Source organism: Glycine max, chromosome 8, assembly GCF_000004515.6.
Source record: "Glycine max cultivar Williams 82 chromosome 8, Glycine_max_v4.0, whole genome shotgun sequence".
Taxonomy (NCBI): Eukaryota; Viridiplantae; Streptophyta; class Magnoliopsida; order Fabales; family Fabaceae; genus Glycine; species Glycine max.
In genome coordinates, this window is record NC_038244.2 from 43,239,215 (window position 1) to 43,263,611 (window position 24,397).

General features: G+C 32.7%; 1 protein-coding gene, 1 long non-coding RNA gene and 1 pseudogene across 3 annotated transcripts; all 3 read right to left on the reverse strand.

Moving 5' to 3' along the window:
- Positions 1-229: 229 nt before the first annotated feature.
- On the reverse strand, positions 230-4,097 carry LOC100802130 (disease resistance protein RPM1). The gene is made up of 2 exons (XM_006586030.4): positions 1,180-4,097; positions 230-606 (listed from the first exon to the last, which is right to left on the reverse strand). The coding sequence occupies exon 1, from the start codon at positions 3,920-3,922 to the stop codon at positions 1,211-1,213; it is 2,712 nt and encodes a 903-aa protein (XP_006586093.1). The 5' UTR covers positions 3,923-4,097; the 3' UTR covers positions 230-606; positions 1,180-1,210.
- Positions 4,098-13,498: 9,401 nt separating this feature from the next.
- Positions 13,499-17,092, reverse strand: LOC100803717 (GDP-L-galactose phosphorylase 1-like; annotated as a pseudogene). Its single transcript, XR_001389622.3, has 7 exons — positions 16,401-17,092; positions 16,038-16,156; positions 15,604-15,663; positions 15,258-15,500; positions 14,976-15,161; positions 14,597-14,845; positions 13,499-14,099 (listed from the first exon to the last, which is right to left on the reverse strand). The product of XR_001389622.3 is annotated as a GDP-L-galactose phosphorylase 1-like (transcript).
- Positions 17,093-19,592: 2,500 nt separating this feature from the next.
- LOC106799678 (uncharacterized) lies at positions 19,593-20,749 on the reverse strand. Its single transcript, XR_001389370.3, has 3 exons — positions 20,666-20,749; positions 20,521-20,592; positions 19,593-19,802 (listed from the first exon to the last, which is right to left on the reverse strand). It is a non-coding gene; the product is annotated as an uncharacterized lncRNA (long non-coding RNA).
- Positions 20,750-24,397: the final 3,648 nt, after the last annotated feature.

Below are 24,397 nucleotides of genomic sequence, written 5' to 3' on the forward strand. Positions count from 1 at the left end.
AAGCATTTGTAGAATGAGTCATTGATCATTAAAAGATTGATAAAGACTAGAGAATGTTATTTCTTTCAGAATTTGAGTATAACCACAAAGACATCTTTATAGAATAAAATGATTGACATCTTGGAATTAAAAACAATATCTATATCATAGTCCTATTAGAAAAATGTTGCATTGTTACAATGATTTTAGTGTAGTGAATGGCAGCATCCACGAGAAAACACTAGCAGAGGAAATTTTAACAAAATTAAAAAAAAATTCTCCTCATCCAAAGTTACACAGTGACAAATTGTTTTTCTCCTGATTCAGAAATAGAAAACAAATTTCAATGAATTACAGTCTGTGAAAGAGAAATTCTCATAACATGGTGCAAACATGATGTATCTAAGAAGGCACTGAATCAAAAAGCCAAATGTCTTACATCACTACCATTAATTCAGAAGTTTTATCACTTTGCTAAAGAAATTAAGATAGGTCCACATATTCTGTTTATTTGGAGACTTGAAGGAACAATGCTGAATTCCAAGGCAGTTTTCATGATGAATATCAACGCTGTTGTTGCTAAAGTACCAATTCAAGTAGAAGTCCGTGACACTTAAATCCCAGGGCCTACCAATTAAAAAACACGTATATTATGAGTAATTTTGAAAAGGAGCTTGCAGAATAAACAAACAAAAAAAAATGCATATACTCCAAATTAAAGAGAGGGTATGAGAAGCAAAAGCATACAAAATACTTTAGGAACCAAATAAAACGTATATGTTAAAAGCTAATATCATTTTGAATGAAAATTTCTTGAAGTGAAGAAATCGTTTCTTGTTGTTTCTTCATGGGAGTAAATTTATATAAAAATGAATTTTTTAGAAATAAAATTTATATTTTTTAAAAGAAACTGTTTCTTAAAAATAAAAAATAATATTGATATGATACATAAATAACCTTTAACATCAAACAATATCATAATTTAGTGAAATAAAAAAAATTATAAAAATAAATTTCTTACATTGAAGTAAAATTTTATATAAATTTTTGACAATAACATAATCCTGAAGATCACAAAAAATATTGTGAGAAAAAAAAAACTTAAAAAATCCACTTAATAAAATTTCATTTAAAGATAGGATAAAGAGTTGACAATTGCAATAACATTTATATTCAGCATAAGAATAACAAAACACTCACTTTGAAAGACGGACTTTTTTCATTCCCACTATCATTCTATTATCCATTGACCACGTTGTCCTCTGTTGAGATTAAAGCTTTCTTTAAATTCATCTGACATATCAACACAATGGAAAACCTTAAGCTTTGGTAACTTGTCAATACCACGAGGCACCTCTGTCAGTCGGGGAATAAATTTTAACTTGAGCTTTTCGAGAGAAGGCAATGCTCCATCTTCAATAACGATGGATTTCAATGGAAACAAATGTAACAGTAGTATTTGCTTTAGGTTCGGAAACCCCCTGTTTGGAAACTGCAAAACTTCACCATCGTATGCAATATGGTGGATACAAAGGTGCGTCAAAATTGGTAGATCTTTAAGTAGTGGCAATGGATCATGTGTCAACTGGGTGAATGACAAGGACAACGTAACAAGATTTTGGAGCTTGGCAACCCAGTTTGGGAACTTCTTTAACCGCCCCATAAGACTAACCTTCTGAAGTACAGGTGCAAATACATCAAAATGCAAATCCATCTTCCCATAGGTACTACCATCTCTTGAAGTAATATATAACTTCTCCAGGTGTTGCATCTTGTTTATCAAGGAGCACAGAAAACTTTTGAATCTTGGCTCAACTTCTCTCAAGCCCAACACCCTTAATTGTGTAAGTTTTTCCAACCCTTTTACTACTTCTTCTGTATTATGGCTTATGTCCACTCCACGTAGTGTTTGTAGGGATGTTAGATCTCCAATGCCACTATCCATTTTAAACCCATAATAACCATTCAGGTGTCTTAACTTTTTAAGCTTGTAGATCTCTCTTGGCATCTTACGCACACCAGTGTATCTTAGATCCAATGTTTCTAGGTTGTGCAGCTCACCAATTAATTTTGGAAGATGGACTATCTTCGAACTTCTTCTGAAGCTTAAGTACCTCAAAAATGATAAATCCCCCAAACTTTCAATGGGCGGAACATAATCATACATTGGAGCACCTTCAAATTGAAGTACCCTTAATAACCTGTACTTTGTAGGCATACTCTTCACCAAGGATTCTGACAATTCTTCATCACTGAAAACATGAAGTGATCGAATGTTGGAGCTTTCAACACTTCCCGTCAAATTGTTGGAACCAGATGCTATTGTTAGGCGACGAATCATCCCACTTTTGGACAAGTTCCCGCGCTCACTAGCCGAATGACAAACGCTTAAATCTTGATTCTTCTCGCGGATCATTTCACGTACCACGTCATGAACACGACAACTTTTAATTTTGCCAAACCTTGAAAATGAAGATACTTGAACCAAACTTCTTTGGATCAACTCATTCAAATATTTTTCTGCCACTTCTTCTAAAGTCTGTGCCGCTTCATCAGATTTGACAAACCCCTCAGCTACCCATTGTCGAATCAATCTCCCACACCCAACTTCATAATCTTCCGGATATATTCCGAAATACAAGAAGCATGGTTTGAGATGGTAAGGCAAATCATAATAACTTAAACCCAAAATCTTTGTCACGGGAGTTAATTTGGGATGCTTTCCTAATTCTGAACTTAGATTCTCACTAAATCTTTGCCATTCACGTGCATCTCTACTTTTACGAGATAAAAGGCCACCAGTGGCCACAATAGCTAGTGGTAAACCTCCACACTTTTTAACAATTTCAGTTGATATGTCCTTAAGATTGTTTGGACAATGCCCATCTAATTCAGATCCAAATGCCGTTTTACAAAACAATTCGAAAGATTTGTCATCAGTTAAAGGTTGCAACTCATGCACTTGAACAAGAGAAGATGTCCTACAAGACTCTGCAACCTCACGGTGCCTGGTTGTGATTATTATCCTACTTCCATTTTCAACATCAACTAAAGCAAATTTCATTTCCTCCCAAAAATTTTCATTCCACACGTCATCAAACACGACAACATAACTATTGCAGCTCAAGTGATTTCTCACCTCATGTATCAACGATGCTTTATCCATTGTAGAATAAACTCTCTGAGAAGGATCCTTTTCTTTTTCTGCTTCCAGAAACTTGAGCAGCAATCCTTCTATGGTATATGACTGAGACACTGTGATCCAGACATGGCGAGTGAAGTGTGTCTGGACTTTGTCAAAAACTTTCTTGGCAAGAGTAGTTTTTCCACTTCCTCCCATTCCTACCACAGAGATAACAGTGAGCTTTTTCCGCCCCTCTTTCAACCATCTTTCCAATGTGTGTCTAGGGCTGTCAAAGCCCACCACCTCAGCCTCCTTAAGAAACATAGGAGCCATTCGAAGGTTGTCAAACGTGATGTTTTGGGGTCCTCCAGGAGATTGAATTTGGGAGCAATCCTCACTTTTGTTCCTCTCCTTGATCCCACGAAATTCTGATTTCACGTCCTGGTTCAAGTATGCAAATTGAAGACGAGAGGCCGTAGTTTTGACGAGATCAATTGCCTTACAAGGTAAAGATGCACATCCGGGATCATGAGCAAGCTGCCTTTCCTCATGGATAATGTATTCATCAACGATATCTTCCATACAAAAAGATGTTTCCACCAGCTGCTTCACCTTTGCCTTTAGACCATCACGTGAGTTGCCTTCTTCAGCTGCTGCCATCTTGTCCACATCATGAATCATGGCTTGAATCTCATCAAGTTTGTCTTTCATGTCTGCGGCATCTTTTGGAACCTCCATGACTGAATTCACTGCTTTCTTTAAGGGTGGAAGCAAATAATCAACAGCCAAGGACACTGCAATTTCTTGCAATTTCTGCATCTTAGTCTAGATCTAGTTTCTGCTATTGGTATGTGTTGAGATTGAGATAAGAAGAAAGTAAAGTGTGTCTTTCAAGAGGAAGACATTCACTTTCCCTTGGTCATTCTTTAGTGTTCAATTATTGAATTAGTGAGGAAGATGAGATTGTCTTATTGCTGATCTGTTAATGTAATTAAACAAATAATAGAATTAGTGAGGAGCAAGTTGCAGGAGCGTACCCAATGAGATTGTGACTGTAATTTACCAATAGAAAAAAAAAATGTCACGCTTTTGGAAATACATGTAATTCTGAGCATCTTTTAAAACTTTTCTAAGATTTTTCTTTGCCAATGGATGTAATTATTTTGTTTACTTTATGGGTAGAATTTTACAATCGACAAAACTTAGGAAGAAAGGAACTAAAATATTCAGAAAGGAACTAAAAACATTTTATGACTTTTATTTTTTTTTCCTTTTCTATTTTATGAGTTCTTAAATAATTTAGAAAAAGATTACCCTAAAGGTTCGTTTGCCCCCAAAACTTGTAGTATATAATTTCACATTTTTGGTATTGCACTTTAATCAGAATTAGAGTTTTAGTTTGATAATCTATGTTAACTTTTAATGGAAACTTTTATTATGTTCATTATTGAAATAAATTATAATTTTGATTGGAAGAGAATACCACAAGTACCTATACACTGCATCAACTTGTCCTTTTGCTAAATAGGTAGAGTATGAAATTATTACGTTTGCGTAGTCCTAAGCCTAACTAATATCTACGTGACACCAGAGTTTTATTAACTGTTTTCATAAATTGAAAATCTTTGGCTGCATTTGCATATATTGGCTGGAATCATAGACATATGACATCAGAACGTACAATAATTTTATTATTTTCAAAGACAAAATTGGACATTTATCCTTAAAAATATCTTCACTACAGTCCCGTCATCTTAAATATATGCATAACCAATAACCATAACCAATATCAAACCCACGAGAAACATCACACACTATACCATACAGGAGACACATGAAACAATTTTGTACTAACAAATGGTCAGAGTGATAGTGCTGCTTATTATGAAGTGCATCTCAAAATTTTACCACTTAAATGCTTATGATCAAATTCCAACTTCTATGCCTTCCTTCAACAAATGCTCTTTTACCGACTGAATAGGCACCTGCAATTAATAGAAAACTCAATTTCACTGCCTGAATAACATCAATCAAAATCAGCTTAAGTACATTCTAAATCTGCTACTGATTACTCCAGAAATATCCGTTTGGTTTGAGGAAACGTTTTGCTTTCATTTTTTGAAATGTCACCTTGCTTTCACTTTGTTCATTTAAAAAAAACAAATTGTATAGAAAATAGTGAAAACAGGAAATAATAAGTTGTTTTTACTCTTTACTGTACAAACATTTAAAATCAACAAAACAAAGTGAAAATAAAATAGCATTTTTGTAATTCAAAGTCAAAGCAAATGATTCCATTTGTTTGTGGAATTTTTTAAAGACAAAGGGTTCTTTAAAACCGAAAATTACCTAAAATAATTTCAGATAATTAGACAAGTTATTAAAAAAGTAAAGTTTTGGTATTTTCAAGAAAAGAAACAGTATCTTCTCAAAGAAGTTCTAAAAAATCCATATCATAAAATTTTTTGTTTCAGAACTTATCCAAACACACACATGATAATAATAAATGAAAATGAATCAATACAATAATTGATCCCTAACATAACATAGTTAACAAATCAAAATCATTCCCATCAGCATTAAGAAATTAACAAAACAGAAGCAATACCTCTTCCTTGTGAAAGATGCCGGCAGCAAGTGCTGCTGATGCATTTGTTTTATAGAACACCTCAGAGAAGTGTTGAGGAGCACCAGCACCGCTACTTGCGATAACAGGGATACTTACAGCATCTGATATCAACTTAATCAAATCTTCATCAAATCCTTTTCCTTGACCTGAAACATTGACAAAAGTAAAAAGAAATTAGAATAAAAGAAACATTTTATTAAATATATAATCAAATTACCCCAAAAGGTCTTACATTTTTTCAAATAGAAAAATGTTTATAAGAGTAAAAAAAGGGAAAGTACAAATAGGAGGAAGAATAAAAGATCATACAGAAATAGGAAAATTGAGGCATAAACATAACAAAGAACAAGAAAAAATTCATGAATGCAACAAGACACCCCAATCTCATTGCACATAAGAAATAATTAAAACAGCCTTAAGAATGAATCAAATAGAGGACATACCCATAGTGATAATTAATCCCCATAACAAGTTGAGGGTCAAGGTAGAGGACATATATCTTATTTTACTCCCCCTCAATTGGGAAGACTGGACTAGTAATGAGTCATGACACCTTTGAAAAGTGTTCAAGAAAAGAGAAAGTCATTTTTATCCATCTTTAGTGTCCATATATTGCAAATAAGAAAGTCATTTTATTTTAAAAAATTCATTGATGATGAAAATGGTCCAGACAACATTCAAAATTTTGAAAATAATAAACAATTTTTAAAATTAATTTAAAAAAACTACTCTTACAAGCAAATGACAAAAGCCTTATCCCACTAAGTGAGGTCAATTACATGAATTACACAATGTCATTTGGCGTAGTGTTCAAAGAAAAAACCAAACTGCTTTTAATGAAGAGAAAATATAGTGAAATATAGTTAAAGGATACAGAATTATATTGACCATCGCAATCAATGCAATTAAGTAGTATATCACCAGCGCCAAGCTCTTCAACTGCTTTTGCTAGTTCGTAAGCAGCAATTGGCCGGCCTTCTCGTCCCCCATTAACCTTACAATAAACATAAGTAATGAGATAAGAAAACAAATACTGCAGGAAGTAAGAAGTCAAATGACTAACTATCTTCATTCTTTCACATCAAAAGAAATTCCAAGAGATCCATGAAATAAAATCTCATGACAACCATTGACTAAAAAAATAGAAGGCTAGATGCACATGGAAAGTGATGATCGTGGTCCCCTTCTAGTATTGCAAATATAACCAGCAGCACTAATTACATACAAGTAGAGGGCATCTTATATACCAATGACTTAGACAGACTGGACAACTTGACAATTACAAGTTCAAGGTCACATTAGTTATGCATTTGCCCATAACCAATCTAACACCTCTGCTTACTAGTTATGCTTCTTTTAGCCTCTCTAGAAGTTGTCACTCTAGTACTATCTACTATTTCATGGTAGAATGCTTAAATGCAAGGAAAACTAGATTAAGAGATCTAGTTTAATGGACATGATAAAAAAAATTAAGCAAAGAGATAAAATAAACTCACTGTACATTGATACCATGCATATTCTTCTCCATTTGGACCTGAAACAACATAAAATGGTTTTTTAATATTTTTAAATTTAATATATTTCACATAAAAGAGCACTATCAGAACTTATTTACTTTAACTAGAAACGAATTAGAAACTAATTACCCTACTGCATACTTGAGCACATTTCCTCCCCCACCCTCCACCCCCAATACCATAATAGAGTACTGTATACAGCTCAATATGATAGAGTACAAACATAAGAAGCCCCTACTTCAAATTCAAACAATTAGTAGGCATAATTCTTTAGGACCACCTTAAAAGAGGTCAGATCAGCCTCTTATTAATTAGACTCTTATTAGAGTAAGAATTTAGATGATTTAGAGCCATAAAATATAAAATAAAGGAAAAGAATAATTTATGACCTTGATAGTATTATTAATTTGATTTAACAAAAATATTAAGGTAAAAAATAATTTACTCATAAAAAATAATTGTTAAAATTTGAAAACAAATAATAATTCATAATATCAAAAAGAAAAAATAAATTCACCATTTTCTAAAAAAAAATAAAAATTGCATCACAATTTTTGTAAAACAAACTAATTTAAAAAAAAAAATAGGTAACAACACTATTATCAAATATTAACAAAACACTAAAAAAAGAACAAGTCGTGCTTAGTCAATAAAAAAAATAAGTCACAAATTGAGTCACACCTTCAACTTAATTGAAAATAAAAATTTAAAATCATAAACCAATATACTACTTTCAAAAAATAATCGCAAAAAATAAGAAGATAATCGATCCAATGTTTGACGACTTTTGTAAATGAAGACGTGATATTTTTTTTCAACTTACCTCTAAATGGATATTTTCTTAAAATTTGCCCCCATTTTATAATTTTGAAAATAAAATTATCCGTTTTATATCATTGGTCTAAGTAGAACTTAGACCTGATCTCCTAAGCAAGGTCTTTGCGCTCAACTACACCCTAACAATCCCTACACCAACGTAATAGAGTCTTTACAAGTATCACCACCATCTTAATCAATGGTCATACTAAACCCTTGCACCAACAACCGCTTGGAGTACCATATGAAGAACTATCTAATCTGAGCATGGGTCCCTTCTCCCTAGCCTTGCAGACCATCACATGTTGGAAAAATCAATCTTAGTTTCCAAACATTAAGGCAGATAGGTGAAAAGCCAAGAGGTGCATTTTATGAGGTGATGAATGTATCTTGACTCTTGAAAAACTTCATTATTATGAGGGGTAAGTGAAGAAAAGGGATAATTAAAACTCATTAAGTCTAAATTATAAAGGAAGTCATGGACCTTCCCTGTATAAAGGGATCATATGAAGATAGAAGAACCACCTAACTTGAAGATGCAATCACCACCCAAGTGAGGAAGTCTTGTAATTGGAAGTTTTTCAAGTTTGTTAAGAAAACTTATAATAGTGAAGATTTTCTTAAATTTGTTCAAATAACGGGTAATCTTATTCGAGATAGTAAATATGTTTTAGATGTTCTGTAGATGTTAGCAAGAGATGTCAGCCATGTAAAATTTGTGCCTTTTGCTATTTTTATTTGTGATGTTTGTGTAATCATCATACCTTTGATCTTCATATTTGCGTGTAAGAGAAGTTTCACCAATATAACATAACTTCAAACTCTTATAATTTGGAAAATGAGCAAGATTCTCTTTATTTCATGGATTGATTACTAATAGGCAACAACAACACTAATAGATAGATTATTTTGAGGAAGAACTTAGGAACAGCAGAGAAAGTGAACCGCAATTATTAGCAGCCAAAGAGGGCGAAGTGGAAACAAGGATGAACTGAAATTCGAGACATATTTTGAGCATGGTCAATGCAACAGCTCTTAAAACGAAAATTTCGGAGGTCATGAACAAATCTAAAAGCTTAGACATTTCAGTATGTCCTCATACGAATATACCATGTTCAATATTGAATAGAATACAAGTTTAGAATAGTCCAAAACATGTCTCAGCTCTATACAACTTTATTTTATTTTCCAGGAAGAACTATAGAATTAATACATACTACATAGAAACAAAAGAAGATGTGTGCATTTTGTTCCAAAACCATTTGATGTTTACATAAAGTCCCCAATCCAAATATAGAAAGAGGATAAAGTCAACTTACAATTGGATTGATGCACTCAGTGAAAAACAGATCCCCTTTATCTTTAATTAATTTTCCCAAAAAAATGAAGTCCAATATACAGTGTACTTACAAATACAACCAACAAATACCCCTTTGGCAATAGAAGGGCTATTTCTTTGAATCATTTCTTTTAAAGAAATCCACTTTTAGAAAGAAATCTTGATCATGTCCTTTGCTTTGGCACTGTTTAAGTTGCTTATGAGAGACCAATGTGTTTGAAAGTCAGGCTAATAGCCACTTTCCTGCATGGCTTGCATGAGCTCTGATGCCTTCCTAAGATTATTTTCCATGTCATAACTCTTAATTACAGTGCAATACATTTTTCTGATTAGAGTTTCACCTGCATGAGTCATGTCCACTAGGTATTGTTCTGCTAGTTCTGTCTTCCCATCGTGGCAGAATCTATGGACAAGCATTTCCACTGTGTCAATTATTGGTTTGAGATTCCAATTCAACGTCTCGGAATAAAAATTCAAAGCTATGTCCAGTTTATTTTGTGCACAGAACCCATGAATGAGAAAATCATAACTGGTGGAAATTGAAATATTATGTTTCTTCAGCATTGTGTTCATAAGATGAACTGCCTTGTCAAGTCTTCCATGCTGGCAAAAAAACTTAATAAGGTAATCATAGTTGATAGTAGAGTTAGAGATTCCTCTCCCATCCATTCTAAAAAGGTTTCTGCTTCTTGTACCTTACCACACAAAAGAAGGCTTTCAACAATAGATGTTTGAATGGCAGAATCATGTATCCAGCCTCTGAATCTCATTTCTTGACTCAACTCCAAGGCTTTTTGCAGATCTCCCGCATCACACGGGCTGCTTATTACCTTCCTCAAGCTGCGGTTACTTGGTTTGAGTCCCTTTGAAATCATGGTAGTTAGATAATGCAGAGAACTAGACAAATCTTTACAATGCAAGAAACCATAGACAAGAAAATTATGACCAACTTCATCAAGTCAACTTTCTTCTCTTCAATTTCAGTTAGTATCTTATTAACATCCAAACTGTTTCCAGCAGACAAAAGATAGAACATAAGAATGTTATATATGATAAGCCAATCAAGTGGACATAGTGCAAGCATAAGGTTCTTTAAGCTCAGCGTGAATTGGACTCTACCTTTCATACAAACCAATCGCACTAAATTCCTGTAACTTGTGAGGGTTAGCACCCAACCCTTTCTTATTGCAACGCCAAGTAGCTCCCCCACGTTTCTCAAGTCATTAGCTTGGCAATGGCCCTGAATAAGTATGTTACACAGTTCATCATCTGGACTTAACCCTTTAGACAACATATTACGGAACAGAGTGTCAGCTTTCCTTATGCTCCCCACAATGCACAATCTGCAGCATGAGAAAATGAAGGCTGCTGCTTGTCATGTCTATGAGCCTTGCACAATTGACGGATTAACAAGACTGAAACATCCAAAAAAGGTGCCAAATCTCTATCCAGCATTTCATCCAATACTGTAAAGGCTAGACAAAATTTTCCCTCATTACATAAGCCCCTTAGAAGATTATTATAACCAGCTTGATCCAAGATGAAACAAGGTTGCAGTTGTTTTAAAACTACAAGTGTGGTGTCTGTAAGACCCCTACTAGAAATTACTTCTAGAAATACATGACATATGTCTGATTTTTTATAAGGTATGATAAAAGCAAGATTTCAAGAAACTGTGATGCTTCCTTGAGCTTTTTCTGTTAGCAGACATGGACAAGATGTTTAAAGTCCTCCATGCCTGGTAACCATTTCTTTCTACAAGCAACACCCCTGTAATAATTAAAGTCATTCATGTTTCCTTTCTTACATAAAGGCATTAATATGGCTGTATATGTCTCATTTTTTACATGAAATTTATTTCGAAGAATTTCATCCAGTATAATTTTCACTTTGGACAGTAATCCTTTCTTGCTGTATGCCTGTACAACCAAATTGAGAGTTTCCGGGTCAAGTTTATGGGCAGACTTTGGCATTGTCTCCAACAGCTTGGTCACTGACTTGGTTTGTGACCTAGATGAACAAAGTTGTCTCACTAAGTTCAAGGATTCAGGCAATGGCAATTCTTGTCCCCAGCAAAGCATTTCTTCCACCAAAATCAATGCATTTTTCAGGTTACCATTGTTACATTCCTTCCTTAACAATGAACTGAAGTTGGGTACCATGGATTCTTCAAGATCCAAAGTAATGTGTTTCTCATACTCATCAACATCTATCCAAATAAAGTCCATTTCCAACCTCATCAAAGAACTCCATTTTCTAAAGTCTCCCATCATTGTCTCGTTTCAACTTCACACTAAAAGGGTCCAAGCCCAAAATCAGAAAACCCTTCTAAATCGGATTCTCCATCAAAGAATGTTTAACCAATCCACAGTTCCCCATCTCATGAATCAATTTTTTCACTTCATCAAACCGCCTAGACTTACAATACCCTGCTATAAGAACTCTGAAAGTCGAAATATCAGGCAGTGCCCCCCTCGCAATCATCTTGTCAACAATGTCCCGTGTGTGGTCCAGCATACCAACCTTATAAGAGCATTATAAGTATACACATGCGGCACAAGGCTTTTCGATAGCATAACTGACAAACAACTCAACGCATTTCTCATCTTCGCTTCGCGACAACTCCAACCAATCCAACCAATCAACATCCCATAGGTTACTTCATCAGGATGAAAACTAAACCCTCTAGCTCTAGTAGAAACAATAACTCCTACACAACGAATTCACAACTCTATTAGCAGCCTTCACACTAGGGGCACACTTCACCTCAACAAAGAAACTAACCAAATCTTTGAAGTCCCTCCTCTCACAATATCCAGACGCAATTTCATCATAAACCAAACTACTAACCTCAGAATTAAGAACCAACACCTTCTTCACCATATTCCTTGCTTCCTGAATCTTCCCATCAATTCAAAGCAGCACCATAACCTTCTCCAATGCTCTCACCTCATCACCAGTCAATGGGACACCCAAATCCACCAAATCAAAAGCCACTCTAGATGCAAGACCCGTCCTCTTCACCTTCACCAAGAGATCAATCAAAAAATCATAACAATCCCTCGCGAAGGAACCTTCTCTCGACCCTTCATAACATCATAAATAAAAGCACCCTTTTCCCAATCTCTCGTAGCAACGTACCCTTTTACGAGATCATAAAAAATCTCGTTACTTTCCACCGTGAAGAGCAAGTCCTCGGCTTCTTCAAACAACCCCACTTGCAAGAGCAGCGAGGCCCATGATTTCGTGGGACTGTGAAGGGTGCTTGAAGTTGAAAGCTTCCTTTTTGTGAGCACCCCATTTGAAAATTTTCCACAAAGATCGAACCTTTTGGAGCGTGACGCGGTGGCACTGGAGAGCCAGCAGGAGTTGAACCTTCTTTCATTAATGTTAGATCTCTCAATGTATTAAACAAACGTGTATAAACAAAGAAATATTTTCTTTATACAAGCTCTTGATTTCTGACCAAAATTAATTTATATCAATATTATGATCAACTATAAATAAATATATATTATATTATCTCATTTTTAAATATAAGATTCTTTTAACTAATTCATATCCTTTAATAAAATTTGACTAATATAATTATTTATATTAAACTTAATAACAATTTATATTATTTTACCAAAATTTCTCTTTAAAACATTAGGACTCATAATTTGGCATAATTTGTATTAGGACTCATAATCTTCATACTTAATCCTTATAAGAGATAATACATTTATTTTTTAATACATAATATTTATTATAAAGTAACTAAAAATATTTGAGTAAAAAATAATTAATACAAAAGATCAAATTATTTTTTTTATAAAAAGGATATTGGTTAAAAAATTATTTTTGATAAAATATTTCTCTTTTACCTAGACAACATAATTTTAAGCATCTCAATAAAAATATTTCTATTTAGCTCGTTAATCAATATTATAAGGATGCTGGTTAGCAAAATCCTATTAAAAAAAAAGACAAACAAAAATGAAAAAAATTATATTTACGGATGGAGGTAGTATTATGCTTGACACGGTTCTCCTGCTAAAAGTGTTTGGTTGAAGAGAATTAAGAGATAGAGTGATGAGTATGTGACATTAATCAACCACAAACACTAACCACTGAATAAGGCTCAAAAGAACAGTTATTAAATTGTATTTCCACATAGATCACGACGGACAATCAAGCACCATACAGCGAGTCCATTATAAATTAAATACAAACCACATAATTTTTTAAGTCCTTAAAACATGCATATAATAAATACTTCAAACTCCAGTAACTGAACCCAGGTACTACAGGTATTAGAACTGAAACGTAACATAACACAATATATATCCATAATCACTACGAATTTGTTCATCATAGCCTTGTTACTGGAGAACAAGGCATTCATGTGAACCAGCCACCATGGCACGCTGAGTGCTTGGGCTAACAGCATCAACTTCCTCAAGTAATTGAGGCTTGACATTCATCTCAACCGATGCAATGGCTTGAAAAACAAGAGCAGTGACTTTCTTGGAACCTCTCTTCAGAGAGGGAGACCTCAGCAAGAAGCCTGCAAGCATTGGCTTCAGATGCCTCCTCATAGTCCTTCTCCCTCTTCAGCACCAAGTGACCACTGATTTCCCACACAGCAGGATTCACTTGTGTCTCCAGAAGCTCGGCACTCACTTCTCCAAGGGCTTGTTTCTCTGCATAACACTGTTTGACCATTTGCATTTTTGAGTAAGTGGCCACACATTTTATGCTTAAACATGTTTTGGTCTCTATCATATATCCGTTTTATGATTTTAGTCACTGATTTTTTGTTTATTTTGGACCCTATAAAATTTTGCTTTACAGTTTTAGTCCCAGATGTTGTTTGTTTAGTCCTTATAAAATCACAAACTTTAAATAAAGATCCCTCTTATATTGGAAGATATTTATTTTAGTCCCTATTATTTAAGCAAAACATCAATCACGCTTGTTGTGTCCAATTAGATAATAGTTGGCATGCCATCAGTGAACAGCACAACAAGTACCATTGTAAACAAAATTATAGGAACCAAAACCAACAAAGAAATTCTACAGGGATTAAATCTAAATCCATAAAATAGGTAAATTATAGGGACCAGAAACATATTTAAGCCAACATAATTATTTTAAGCAACTAAGGAATTCGATTTTAGGGAGGGTGGGGAGTTGAAAACCAAATTTACCTGTGGTAAGAGAAAGATTTGCCTTCCACAGTCTGAAATAAGTATATTGTAAGGTATGTTGTTGAGCTGAAGGCAGATGCAGGCTTCTGAAACAACATTTGCTAAACCCTCTAGAGAATGACCGCCCTCAAAGACAAGGCCTCTGACAGGATAGTTTAACAGTTTAGATATTTTCACTCCACCGCTTAACTTGGCAATTTTCTTAGTAGGGGCCTTCTCAATTGGAAAAGGCAGAGCCAAGTAATATGCCTGAGTTCGTCAAAATCAAAAAATGTCAATTTGAATACTGCTAGAACACTAGATAAGGATTCTAACAAGCCAATAATCAACATAAAGAATATTGCATTGCAGTGATCTCGAGTTGATTGGTAATGCGTACCTGAAAGTGGAGATGGTTAATGGTTGCAAATGCACCCAAGCTGTTGTAACCCAACCTAAAATATGGATTCCTAGCTTCAGCGGCCATTTGAAGTGCAAGCAAGAAGCTTGCATGGTCAATCCTTTGAGGTAAACACTCAAAAATCTGTGGAATCAGCAGCACATGCCCATATTCAATAGGACTCACCTGTTAAAAAAAGGTACACAGAAAAGTATCATATAAACACCTATTTTACTAACCCTCAATGACAAAGACTGGAGGAAAAAAATTCAAGAAACTTACATTGATGGCAACAAAACTAGGAGAATTCTCAACATCAATAGGCACATTGGGAAAGAATTGAGCCTCCCCATCATTGCTAGCCTCAAGCTGAAACAGGACCTCTTCTTGCCCAACTTTAGTGAAGTTAAACTTGTTTTCATCAAAGGGTTGGAGGACCTTATCAACACGGAACTCAGTTGGTCTCTTCTTGAGGTGGCGACCCTCATTCAGCTGAGCAATGAAACCATACTTCCCAGGAATCACCTAAACCCAAAACAAAACACATCAAACAATATCCATGCAAACCCAAGAAAACCAAAATCACAACTAGAAAGTGAATCAAACCAAATGGGTACACAAATCAGACCTTGGTTTCACATGTTGTAACATCATAGCGGAAAAGCCCTCTCTGCATGCGATCTTCCCACTACACAATCAAAACTCAAAATACTCAAAAAAAAAAAAAATCTTGGCACAGCTACACAGAAAAAAAAAAACATAAAACACTTGACATTATATCCTTCCACACAATTTAAAACATCAAGTCTTACATAAACTCAACACATAACATAATGACACACCTACACATATACTAAAACATCAAATGTTTAAAAAACTCAAAACACATACCATAATGACAGGCCTACTCACAAACAAAAACATCAAGGCTTAAAAACTCAAATCGCATGACATGACATAATGACACCCCTACTCACAAATTAAAGCAGCAAACCTTAAAAAACTCAAAACACAATGCCACACCTACACACACAAACAAAACCATCAAAAATCCATAACTACCTCTCCAAGGACAAGCGAGTCCAGAAAGTCCACAGGGTGCTTCTTGCATCCAAGCAAAGGCAACTCCTTTCCACCAACCTTCTCACCCCTCTTGAAAGCATACAAAGGCAGCCTCGCATCTGTCCCACAAAACACCACATAAAACACAAGTGAGCCAAATCCAAAACCTATCAAACACATCACACAAGGTTTTAAATTGCGGTCACAATCACATTTTCAACACAATCCTTAACATTGCAGACAAATACAATCACACATCTTTGATTTGCAGCCAAAATTGTGATCGCGGACCGATATTTAAATTAAAACCTTGCATCACACATTCAAACCAGAAAAACCAAAACCAAAACCAAAGAAAACCACCTTGAATGCAACAACTTTTGAGGCAGTTACGACCACATCCACCGGCAGCAGCAGCCTCCCCTGTCTCTTCTTTTTGATAATTTGAAACCACAGTAGGAACCCTCTTAATGCTCAACATGTTAGCCCTCACCAAACCTAACAACTACCAAAGAAGAAGAACAAAAAAGGAACAAGAAACCTCTAATAGAGAACTTTAGAAGGTGCTGTCTTCTATTGTTATGTTAATGGCTAATACTACTTCAGAATCCTAATAAGAAGAACCACCGCCGGCAAGAAAGAGGAGGTCAGAGGGGCTGCCACCTTCGGAAGGCAGAGCGCCACGCCCGCCGTGCGTTGAAGGATTTCTCTCCGTCACACTACCCTTGCGTCGGACACAACGGGCATGAGAAAGAGAGTGGCGAACTCCTTGAATAGCCGTGATGTCTGCAATGCTTCAACCCCGGGTTTTAAACCAACACCCCCAAAGAACAAAAGAAAACAACAACTTTTCTTTTTCTCTTTCTCTCTCTGGGTGTTTCTCTTCCGCTTCGCGTTGATCAGAGGAAAAGGTCACAGCTTTGGGGACCCAATTGGCCAAATTGCAAAACCCAGAAGGAAATTGGAGGGAAAATGAGATAGGAAGGTTTCGTTGATGGTGGTGGTTTAGGGTTTTGTTTTATAAGAAAGGAGAGAGTTTTGGTTGTGGTCGTACCTTTTGATTGGGTACGTATATATACCCAAATATCATAAAATCGAAAGGAATGGTGTGGCTTTCGTGGAAAGGGAACGTTACCACTTAACAAACTTTCTAGTTTTTTTTTAAAAAAAAAAAAAAAAAAAAAAAAAAAAAAAGATGTTTAAGAGTCAAGAAAAAATATTGTTATTATTAAAAGAACATAATGAAATTGTCATTTTTTAATGGCTAAATGATTATTTTTCTCATTTTATTTTATTTTTTAAAATTATCTTTTATCTTTAAAAAAATTATTTTGATCTTTAATTTTTAAAAGGTTCATATCTTTTATCTTTTAAAATTTTTACTTTTATATCTTATCGTATATTCTTATTTAAAAGATTTAAAATGATTTTACAATTATTTAAATATCTTTAATTTTATCCTTTGAATAACATTAAGATAAAATGATTATTTTGAATATATTTAAATAATTAAATAATTATTTTGAATCTTTTAAGAGATAAATAAAATGTCAAAGTAAAATTTAAAAAAATAATAAAAGATTATTTTGAATCTTTTAAGAGATAAATGACTAAAAGTAATTTTTTTAAGAGATAAAGATCTAGACTAAAAATAAATAGTAAAAATTAAGAGAAAGGATCAGAGTTTTTAGCCTTTTCTAATTAATATTTTCTAGAAAAAAGACGTTTAGAGTAATTGGGTAATTTGAATTTCTTATTCAAACATTTTTTATTTGGTAAATATTATAAGGAAATCACCAATCTATTTATTAATTGAAAAAAGACTATTCGGGAAAAAAATTAAGGGTCAAGAAAAAAAAAGAAAAATAATGAAACTGCCATTTTCTAATTAATTTTTATTATAGAAAGAGACGTTTAGAGTAATTGGGACTTTGAATTTTTCATTCAAATATTTTATTAGGTAAATTATTATGAGTAAGATATTAACTTAGTTTCTAAAATTGGTATTATTAGTAAAAAAAATAATTTTATTTATGTGTTAGAGACTATGAATGTCTTGTAACTTATTGAATTAAATATTAATTATGTCTCTATGTGGTGCATGACTATAGTTGTTCCTATAAAATTATACATAAGGATATAATCTAATATGAGTTTTTAATATTGATTTAGTTTGAAAATTTAATAATTATTAGATTATTTTACCTTTTAATTTTAAATTGAAAAAATAATTTAATTCTTGATTTTGACGATTTAGAAGTTGATTTTGGTGTGTATTAATTCATTGTTAAAGTTAGAAAAAAAATCACTTATAAGAATTAAATTAACCCATTAAATTTATTTTTTCATGGTATCAAAAAATAAATTAACCTATACTAATAATTTCAGTGGAAAAATTCACGTTTTATTCAAACATTATCTTGAAATAAAAAGAAAATGAATTTTGAGATTAAACTAGTAAAATACTACGTAGTAGAAAGGATGTGTATTAAGCTAAGACAATAGTTGAATTGTTGTCTTATTTTATTTAAAACCAACATATAATTAAAATTGCTTTTTGTTATTAAATTTTGGAATGAAATAAACTTAATGAACGAATTAATGTCGTTAATTACTTCAATTGAAAAAGAAAAAAAAACCACGGTTTAGGATTTCTGTTGGAAAAGAAGACAACAATAAAGAGAGAGATATAAGGTTTGCTCTTTGATGGTTCCTTCCTTTTTTTTTTCCTCCAGCGTTGCGGTTTGACAGTACACAAAGTGGCCTCCATTGGTGCCATAATCGGAAAGATGAAAAACCCACAAATTGGGGCAGAAGAACAGGGCTGCTTGTACCCTTTAAGAATAGGTCAGTTTTGTACCAAGATATAGATATCATAAATCAACTAGGTTTTAAGTTTTAACCAATAAGTGCATGCATCTTTTCCTCTTGAAGCAAAAAAAATGTGTGCATCCAAACACATAAATAGTTTTATTATATGATTAGTTTAGAATTTTTTTAATTTTTTATCTCAATCTTAAAAGTTAATTTGATATTTTTAATTAAAAACAAATAAATCACCACTTTCATTTTCTTTTGTCTCCCAATTATCTTACTACATTATCCTTTACTTTTTTTAAAAATCATATCTTTTAATTAAAATAAATAAATTAGTTTTTAAGATTAAGGCAAAAATAAAAAATTTCTTAAACAATGTATGTAATATATAAAACTACTAACATGTACACGCATGCACATGTTAGCTAATCCAATTAACTATCATATTATACGTAAAGCCAAAAAAAACAATAGTTTATTTTTTTAATATTATATATTTTAATTATAACTTAAATGTTCAGCATAAATAATTTTTATTTTACAAAATTATATTGTCATAATAAAATTGGTTTAAATAATTACTTTATGAATATCATTTTTTTTGTTTTTCTATTACAATTACAGGAATCAAATTTTTTCTTTAATTAGGCATGCCTCATTGCCACTCTTTCAACGTTTTATGAACTGAATTTGTACCCCCAAAACAATATGCAGTCCCAACACGTGAAACATCCTGATGAATGGAGAATATATAAGTTACAACTTACAATTAATAATAAAATAAAAAAAAGTTACAACTAGAAGCACCCTTGACCTATCCTCAATGGAATGTGGTGTGTGTGCCCTGGTGGAAAGTTCATGAGGTCCACCAGCACGGTCATACTCATATCAGAGTGAGCATGCATGTGCTCTTCTCTACTCCCTGCTCTTATTTTTTTTTCTTTCTTTCTGCAGTGGCATATATAGCCAGAAAATTTATGTGTCACTTGTTAGTCCCATATATATGTCTTGTCTAACTAATAAATTTATATGTTTTATACATAACATTCATATGCATTGGAGTGAATATAAAACAATTTGGTGTACATCATCATATTAATTTATATCCAATTCCAAGTAAACACTACTAGCTAGCTAGTGGTAACTTTTGGAATGTTCACATGTGAACCGTGAATTCTTGGTTTCAAAATTGTTATTCTTAAAAGGGGTTAAATGGTTAACTCAATTTTACAAAATTTTCTCAAACAGATATATAGTAAGATGGATCCAACAAAGTTTATTAGAATTTCTTTTTATATTATCTTAAAAAATATGTTAAGGCGTTGAAGTTATTAATTTCTTATTTATATTTATTATTTTGTTCATATATCTTTAGAGGATCTGAGATCTCCAATAATTATTAGACACAAGAAATTGACTTGAGGAAGTGAGAATGGAACATAAAACCAAACAAGTATAAATATTTAGTTAAAAAATTACCTTGACTGTTTTTTTTTAAGGTATATATCCTTAACTTTTATTTTAACTGATTTTATAAAATCAAACATGGACCAAATATAACCACTCAAACTTTCAGATGTGAATAAGCAGACACATACAACATATACCAAGTACCAACCACCAGCCACAAAATTAAACCACAGCAGTACATAGTACATGAACGTACATAATGTTTGTTGCATGATAATGTTTGCCCCACCCCACACGAGCCTGCATGTGCCCAACATATAGCTGCAACCTGCAATTTGCCTTGTGACTCTTTCCTCGGTTCACATGGCTAAGTAACTATTAGTTAAAAGTAACTGTTTTACCTGTTTCCTATGAACCACGACACTGCAAAAGCTTATATTGTCTTTATCTTGTGTCAGAACTTCCACACCACGCGCGGCTGCCTGTGAAAGAAGGTAGAGTTTAAACCTTATTAATTTCATTAAATTAAGATAAAAAATTAAATTAAAGTAGAGTTTAAAAACGTGGGTTCTAATATTAGAGATATTTATAATTGAACCACACCAAATCAAACATGAAATGAAAAACCAAATCAAAAAACCGCAAATCACATTAAATTTAAGGACATTTATTTGATTTAGTTATTATTTTTCTGTTACGAGCTGGGATTGGCTCAGTGAATTTCCTAGAGTTGGAGGCCTAGGAACCTCCATGAAGGGAAAGGTAAGGAAAGAGTTTTGTATTAATTTTTTTAATCCTAAAACTATGATTGAAAGCAAGTATTATGAATGTTGTTTTATTATTTTTTTTCTAAATTTAATCATTGTAACTTAGATTAATTATCATTCAAATTTTATTTAATTATAACAAATTTTTAATACTTACAGAATTTTTATAAATCACAAATGAACCAAATTAAATTAAAAAAATTGATTTGATTTAGTTTGAATTTCATAAATAAAAATCAGTCCAAACTGCAAGACACTTAATTTTTTTGTTTCGTTCAAATTAATTTTAACCTAAACTCGTATCAAATCGCACCACAAATACCACTAAATCCTATATCATTTTAATGTTTTTTTTTGTTTGCTTTCTATCAACTGGTACGAACGGATCCTAACTTACGACAAATTGCTCAAACTAGGTCCCTTTTAAAAACTAATTCTCAAAAGGGGGCTGTTTTGAAACTTTTTTCAGGGGGGTCTGTTTCTGAAGGGGACTCGCCAGTGAAGTTGGCGAGTTGGACACGTGGCGGCGCCTGGTGGACTCGCCAGTGGAATTGGCGAGTTCCCAAAAAATGCCTCTAAGTAGCTCAAAAATAGGATTTAAGATGAAAAAAAATGGGTGGTTGAATCTTAAATCCATTTTTTGGGAAAATGAGTTGACCAAATCCCCTTCGGGAATTTTCCAAGGGATTCTTCATTCAATTTCGAGCATTTTGACATATTATGGACCTCAAACGGACATTCCTATCAAAAGTTATACCCGTTTGAAGTTAAAAAAAAAAATTTCGTAAAAAAGTATTTCGCCAGTACGAGTGGCGGGACCCGCCACATGGACAGCAACTCGCCAACTCCAGTGGCGAGTCTACCAGGCGCCGCCACGTGTCCAACTCGCCAACTCCACTGGCGAGTCCCCTTCAGATACAGACCCCCCCCCCCTCCCCGTAAAAAGTTCCAAAACAGCCCCCATAATTAGTTTCTAAAAGGGACCTAGTTTGAGCAATTTGTTCCTAACTTACAACCTAATTAGTTCCATCTTTCTTCGTTAGAGAGGAATTATCCTTCGTACTAATGCAAGGGAAAAATCAAATGGAGAAAGTAGAGTTAAAAGGAAGAAAACTAGGTGGAGCAGTTAGCACCGTGCATACTATTTACTTGGGGTTTAAGTTGTGTTATTTAATAATTTAATGATGATTATTAAATTTTATTAATCCAATAATTCAATTATTTTTTCTACATAGATAAAGACTATAAATACTTACTTAATTTCAAAATATTGATTATTATTTTGATTTCTAATAATTTAAAACATAATTTAGCCCAACTTTTTTTGGCATTAATAATTTAACCCAATTTCATTAGACTAGTTTGGTTTAGATTGGCCGGAAAATTTTCAAAACCAGAATCCAATCAAACTAATTAATATGATTAATTCGAATTTAGTTTTACCACAATCCAACACACGAATTTGATTAGATGCAGATACTTTTTAACAAATATTCCTAGTTACTCAAAATAAAAAGTATTAAAAATGAGTTAGATAAATATTCTTAAATTTTTATTTTTATTCCTTGTAATTATTTTTTTTACCAATTGTAATCTTTTTTTTAATCTTTAATTATATAAACAGTATATACTTTGTTTTTGAATGAGTATATATACTTTTAGTTCATGTTATAGTTTTGTTATATTAAGAGGTGATGTAGTACACGTACGAATCCTTGACACGAGATATAACCTAATTTTGTCCCATCATTTCTTAACACTTAAAATTTTTTATTATTTTTATAAAACTGAGGACTAAATGATTTTTTTTTATAGAAATCAAAATAAAAAAGGACTAATTTTCTAGGGGTGAAAAACTATGTAATATTTTTCTTTTTTTTTAGATGTAATATTTTTCTTTAGATAATTTAGAGGAGAATTATACTGATACATTAAGGAGATTTACATTTTTCTTTATTTTTTTTTTATCGGCATTTTGCCAATCAAAATGGTCTTTTGCAGCCATGGTTGCCTTTGCTTGGATGGTCTCAGGGTATGTTTGGGCCAACTAACTTGCTTAGTAGTCTATGAAAAAAAAAATTGGTGAGGTGGCCTCTTTTAGGCAAATGTTATTATATCCACTGCCATTTTTTTTCTAAGTAGACTCTCCTTTCTTATATTTTAATTTGATTATGACTTAAATGATTTTTTTTTAAACCTTATTTTTTTCCCACACTGTGTCACACTCCTTTCCCGTAACAATACGCTCATTCCAAGGTGATGAAGTAGTCCCTCCCTTTCACTGTGTTTATGACTTCTGATTTAATACCTTATTTAATATTTTATTCTGGTCTTTCTTATTTGTTTAGTTTCTTGGTTTAACATTAGGATTTTTTCATCCTCCAAGCTCTCAAACACGTGTGTTTGTGTCTTTTTTGTGATTTATGTATAATTAAAAGAAATAAAATTGTAAAGGAAAGAAAATTAAAAATTAAATTCGATATAACTATTATTTTTTTAATTTCCAAAAAGTAATTTTTGGAATTTTGTATTACAATTTGTATTCTAGAAAGTACTTACAACATTCCGGAAACTATTTTTTGAAACACTAATTAAACAACGTATAGGAATATTTTGGGTATAGAGAATATTAATGATAATAAAAAAATTTAAATTAAAATAAAAGGAGAGTGTACTTAAAAAAGGAAACAAATACTTAGTGGGTTATTGCTCTTATAGATAATAACACTTAGAATGAACTAGAATTTCTCTTTATAGATAATAACATTTAGTGGGTTATTGCTTCCTCACTTGCTTTCTGCATTCTCTTTCGAAACATAAAAAATCATTCTTGAAAGAGTGCATGAATCAACTTGGGAAATGTATGAAATATCAGATATCTTTTATCCTGACATAAATATTTATATCATATCATACATAAAAATACAAAATTAATTAAAATGATTTTATTCAATAAACATAAAAGAGCTTGCATGAGTAAAAGGTTTACATTCGCGTTAATCACCAAATCAAAAATTTATCAAATAAGGGTATGAAAACATCTCTGGCCCAAAATAAGATTATTCAATTTTTTTACAAAAGAAAATAAGTTAAGCAGCGAAATAAGATAAAGTAACATGTTCAAAATATTATACAAATAATACAAAAACTCATGTCTCAGTGTTAATTACATCCTATCAAAATATTTGTGTTTCAGTGTCCTCTATCATGAGATTCTCCATAATTATCCTGATAACCATCTAGTCCCACAAACACAAAGTTTAAGATCATCACAGGATCCAAACACAAACCGTACACGAGGAGTGAGTTATCACATTCCTAACTAATAGAGAGAAACAGGACAATATAGATTTACATATCATATAA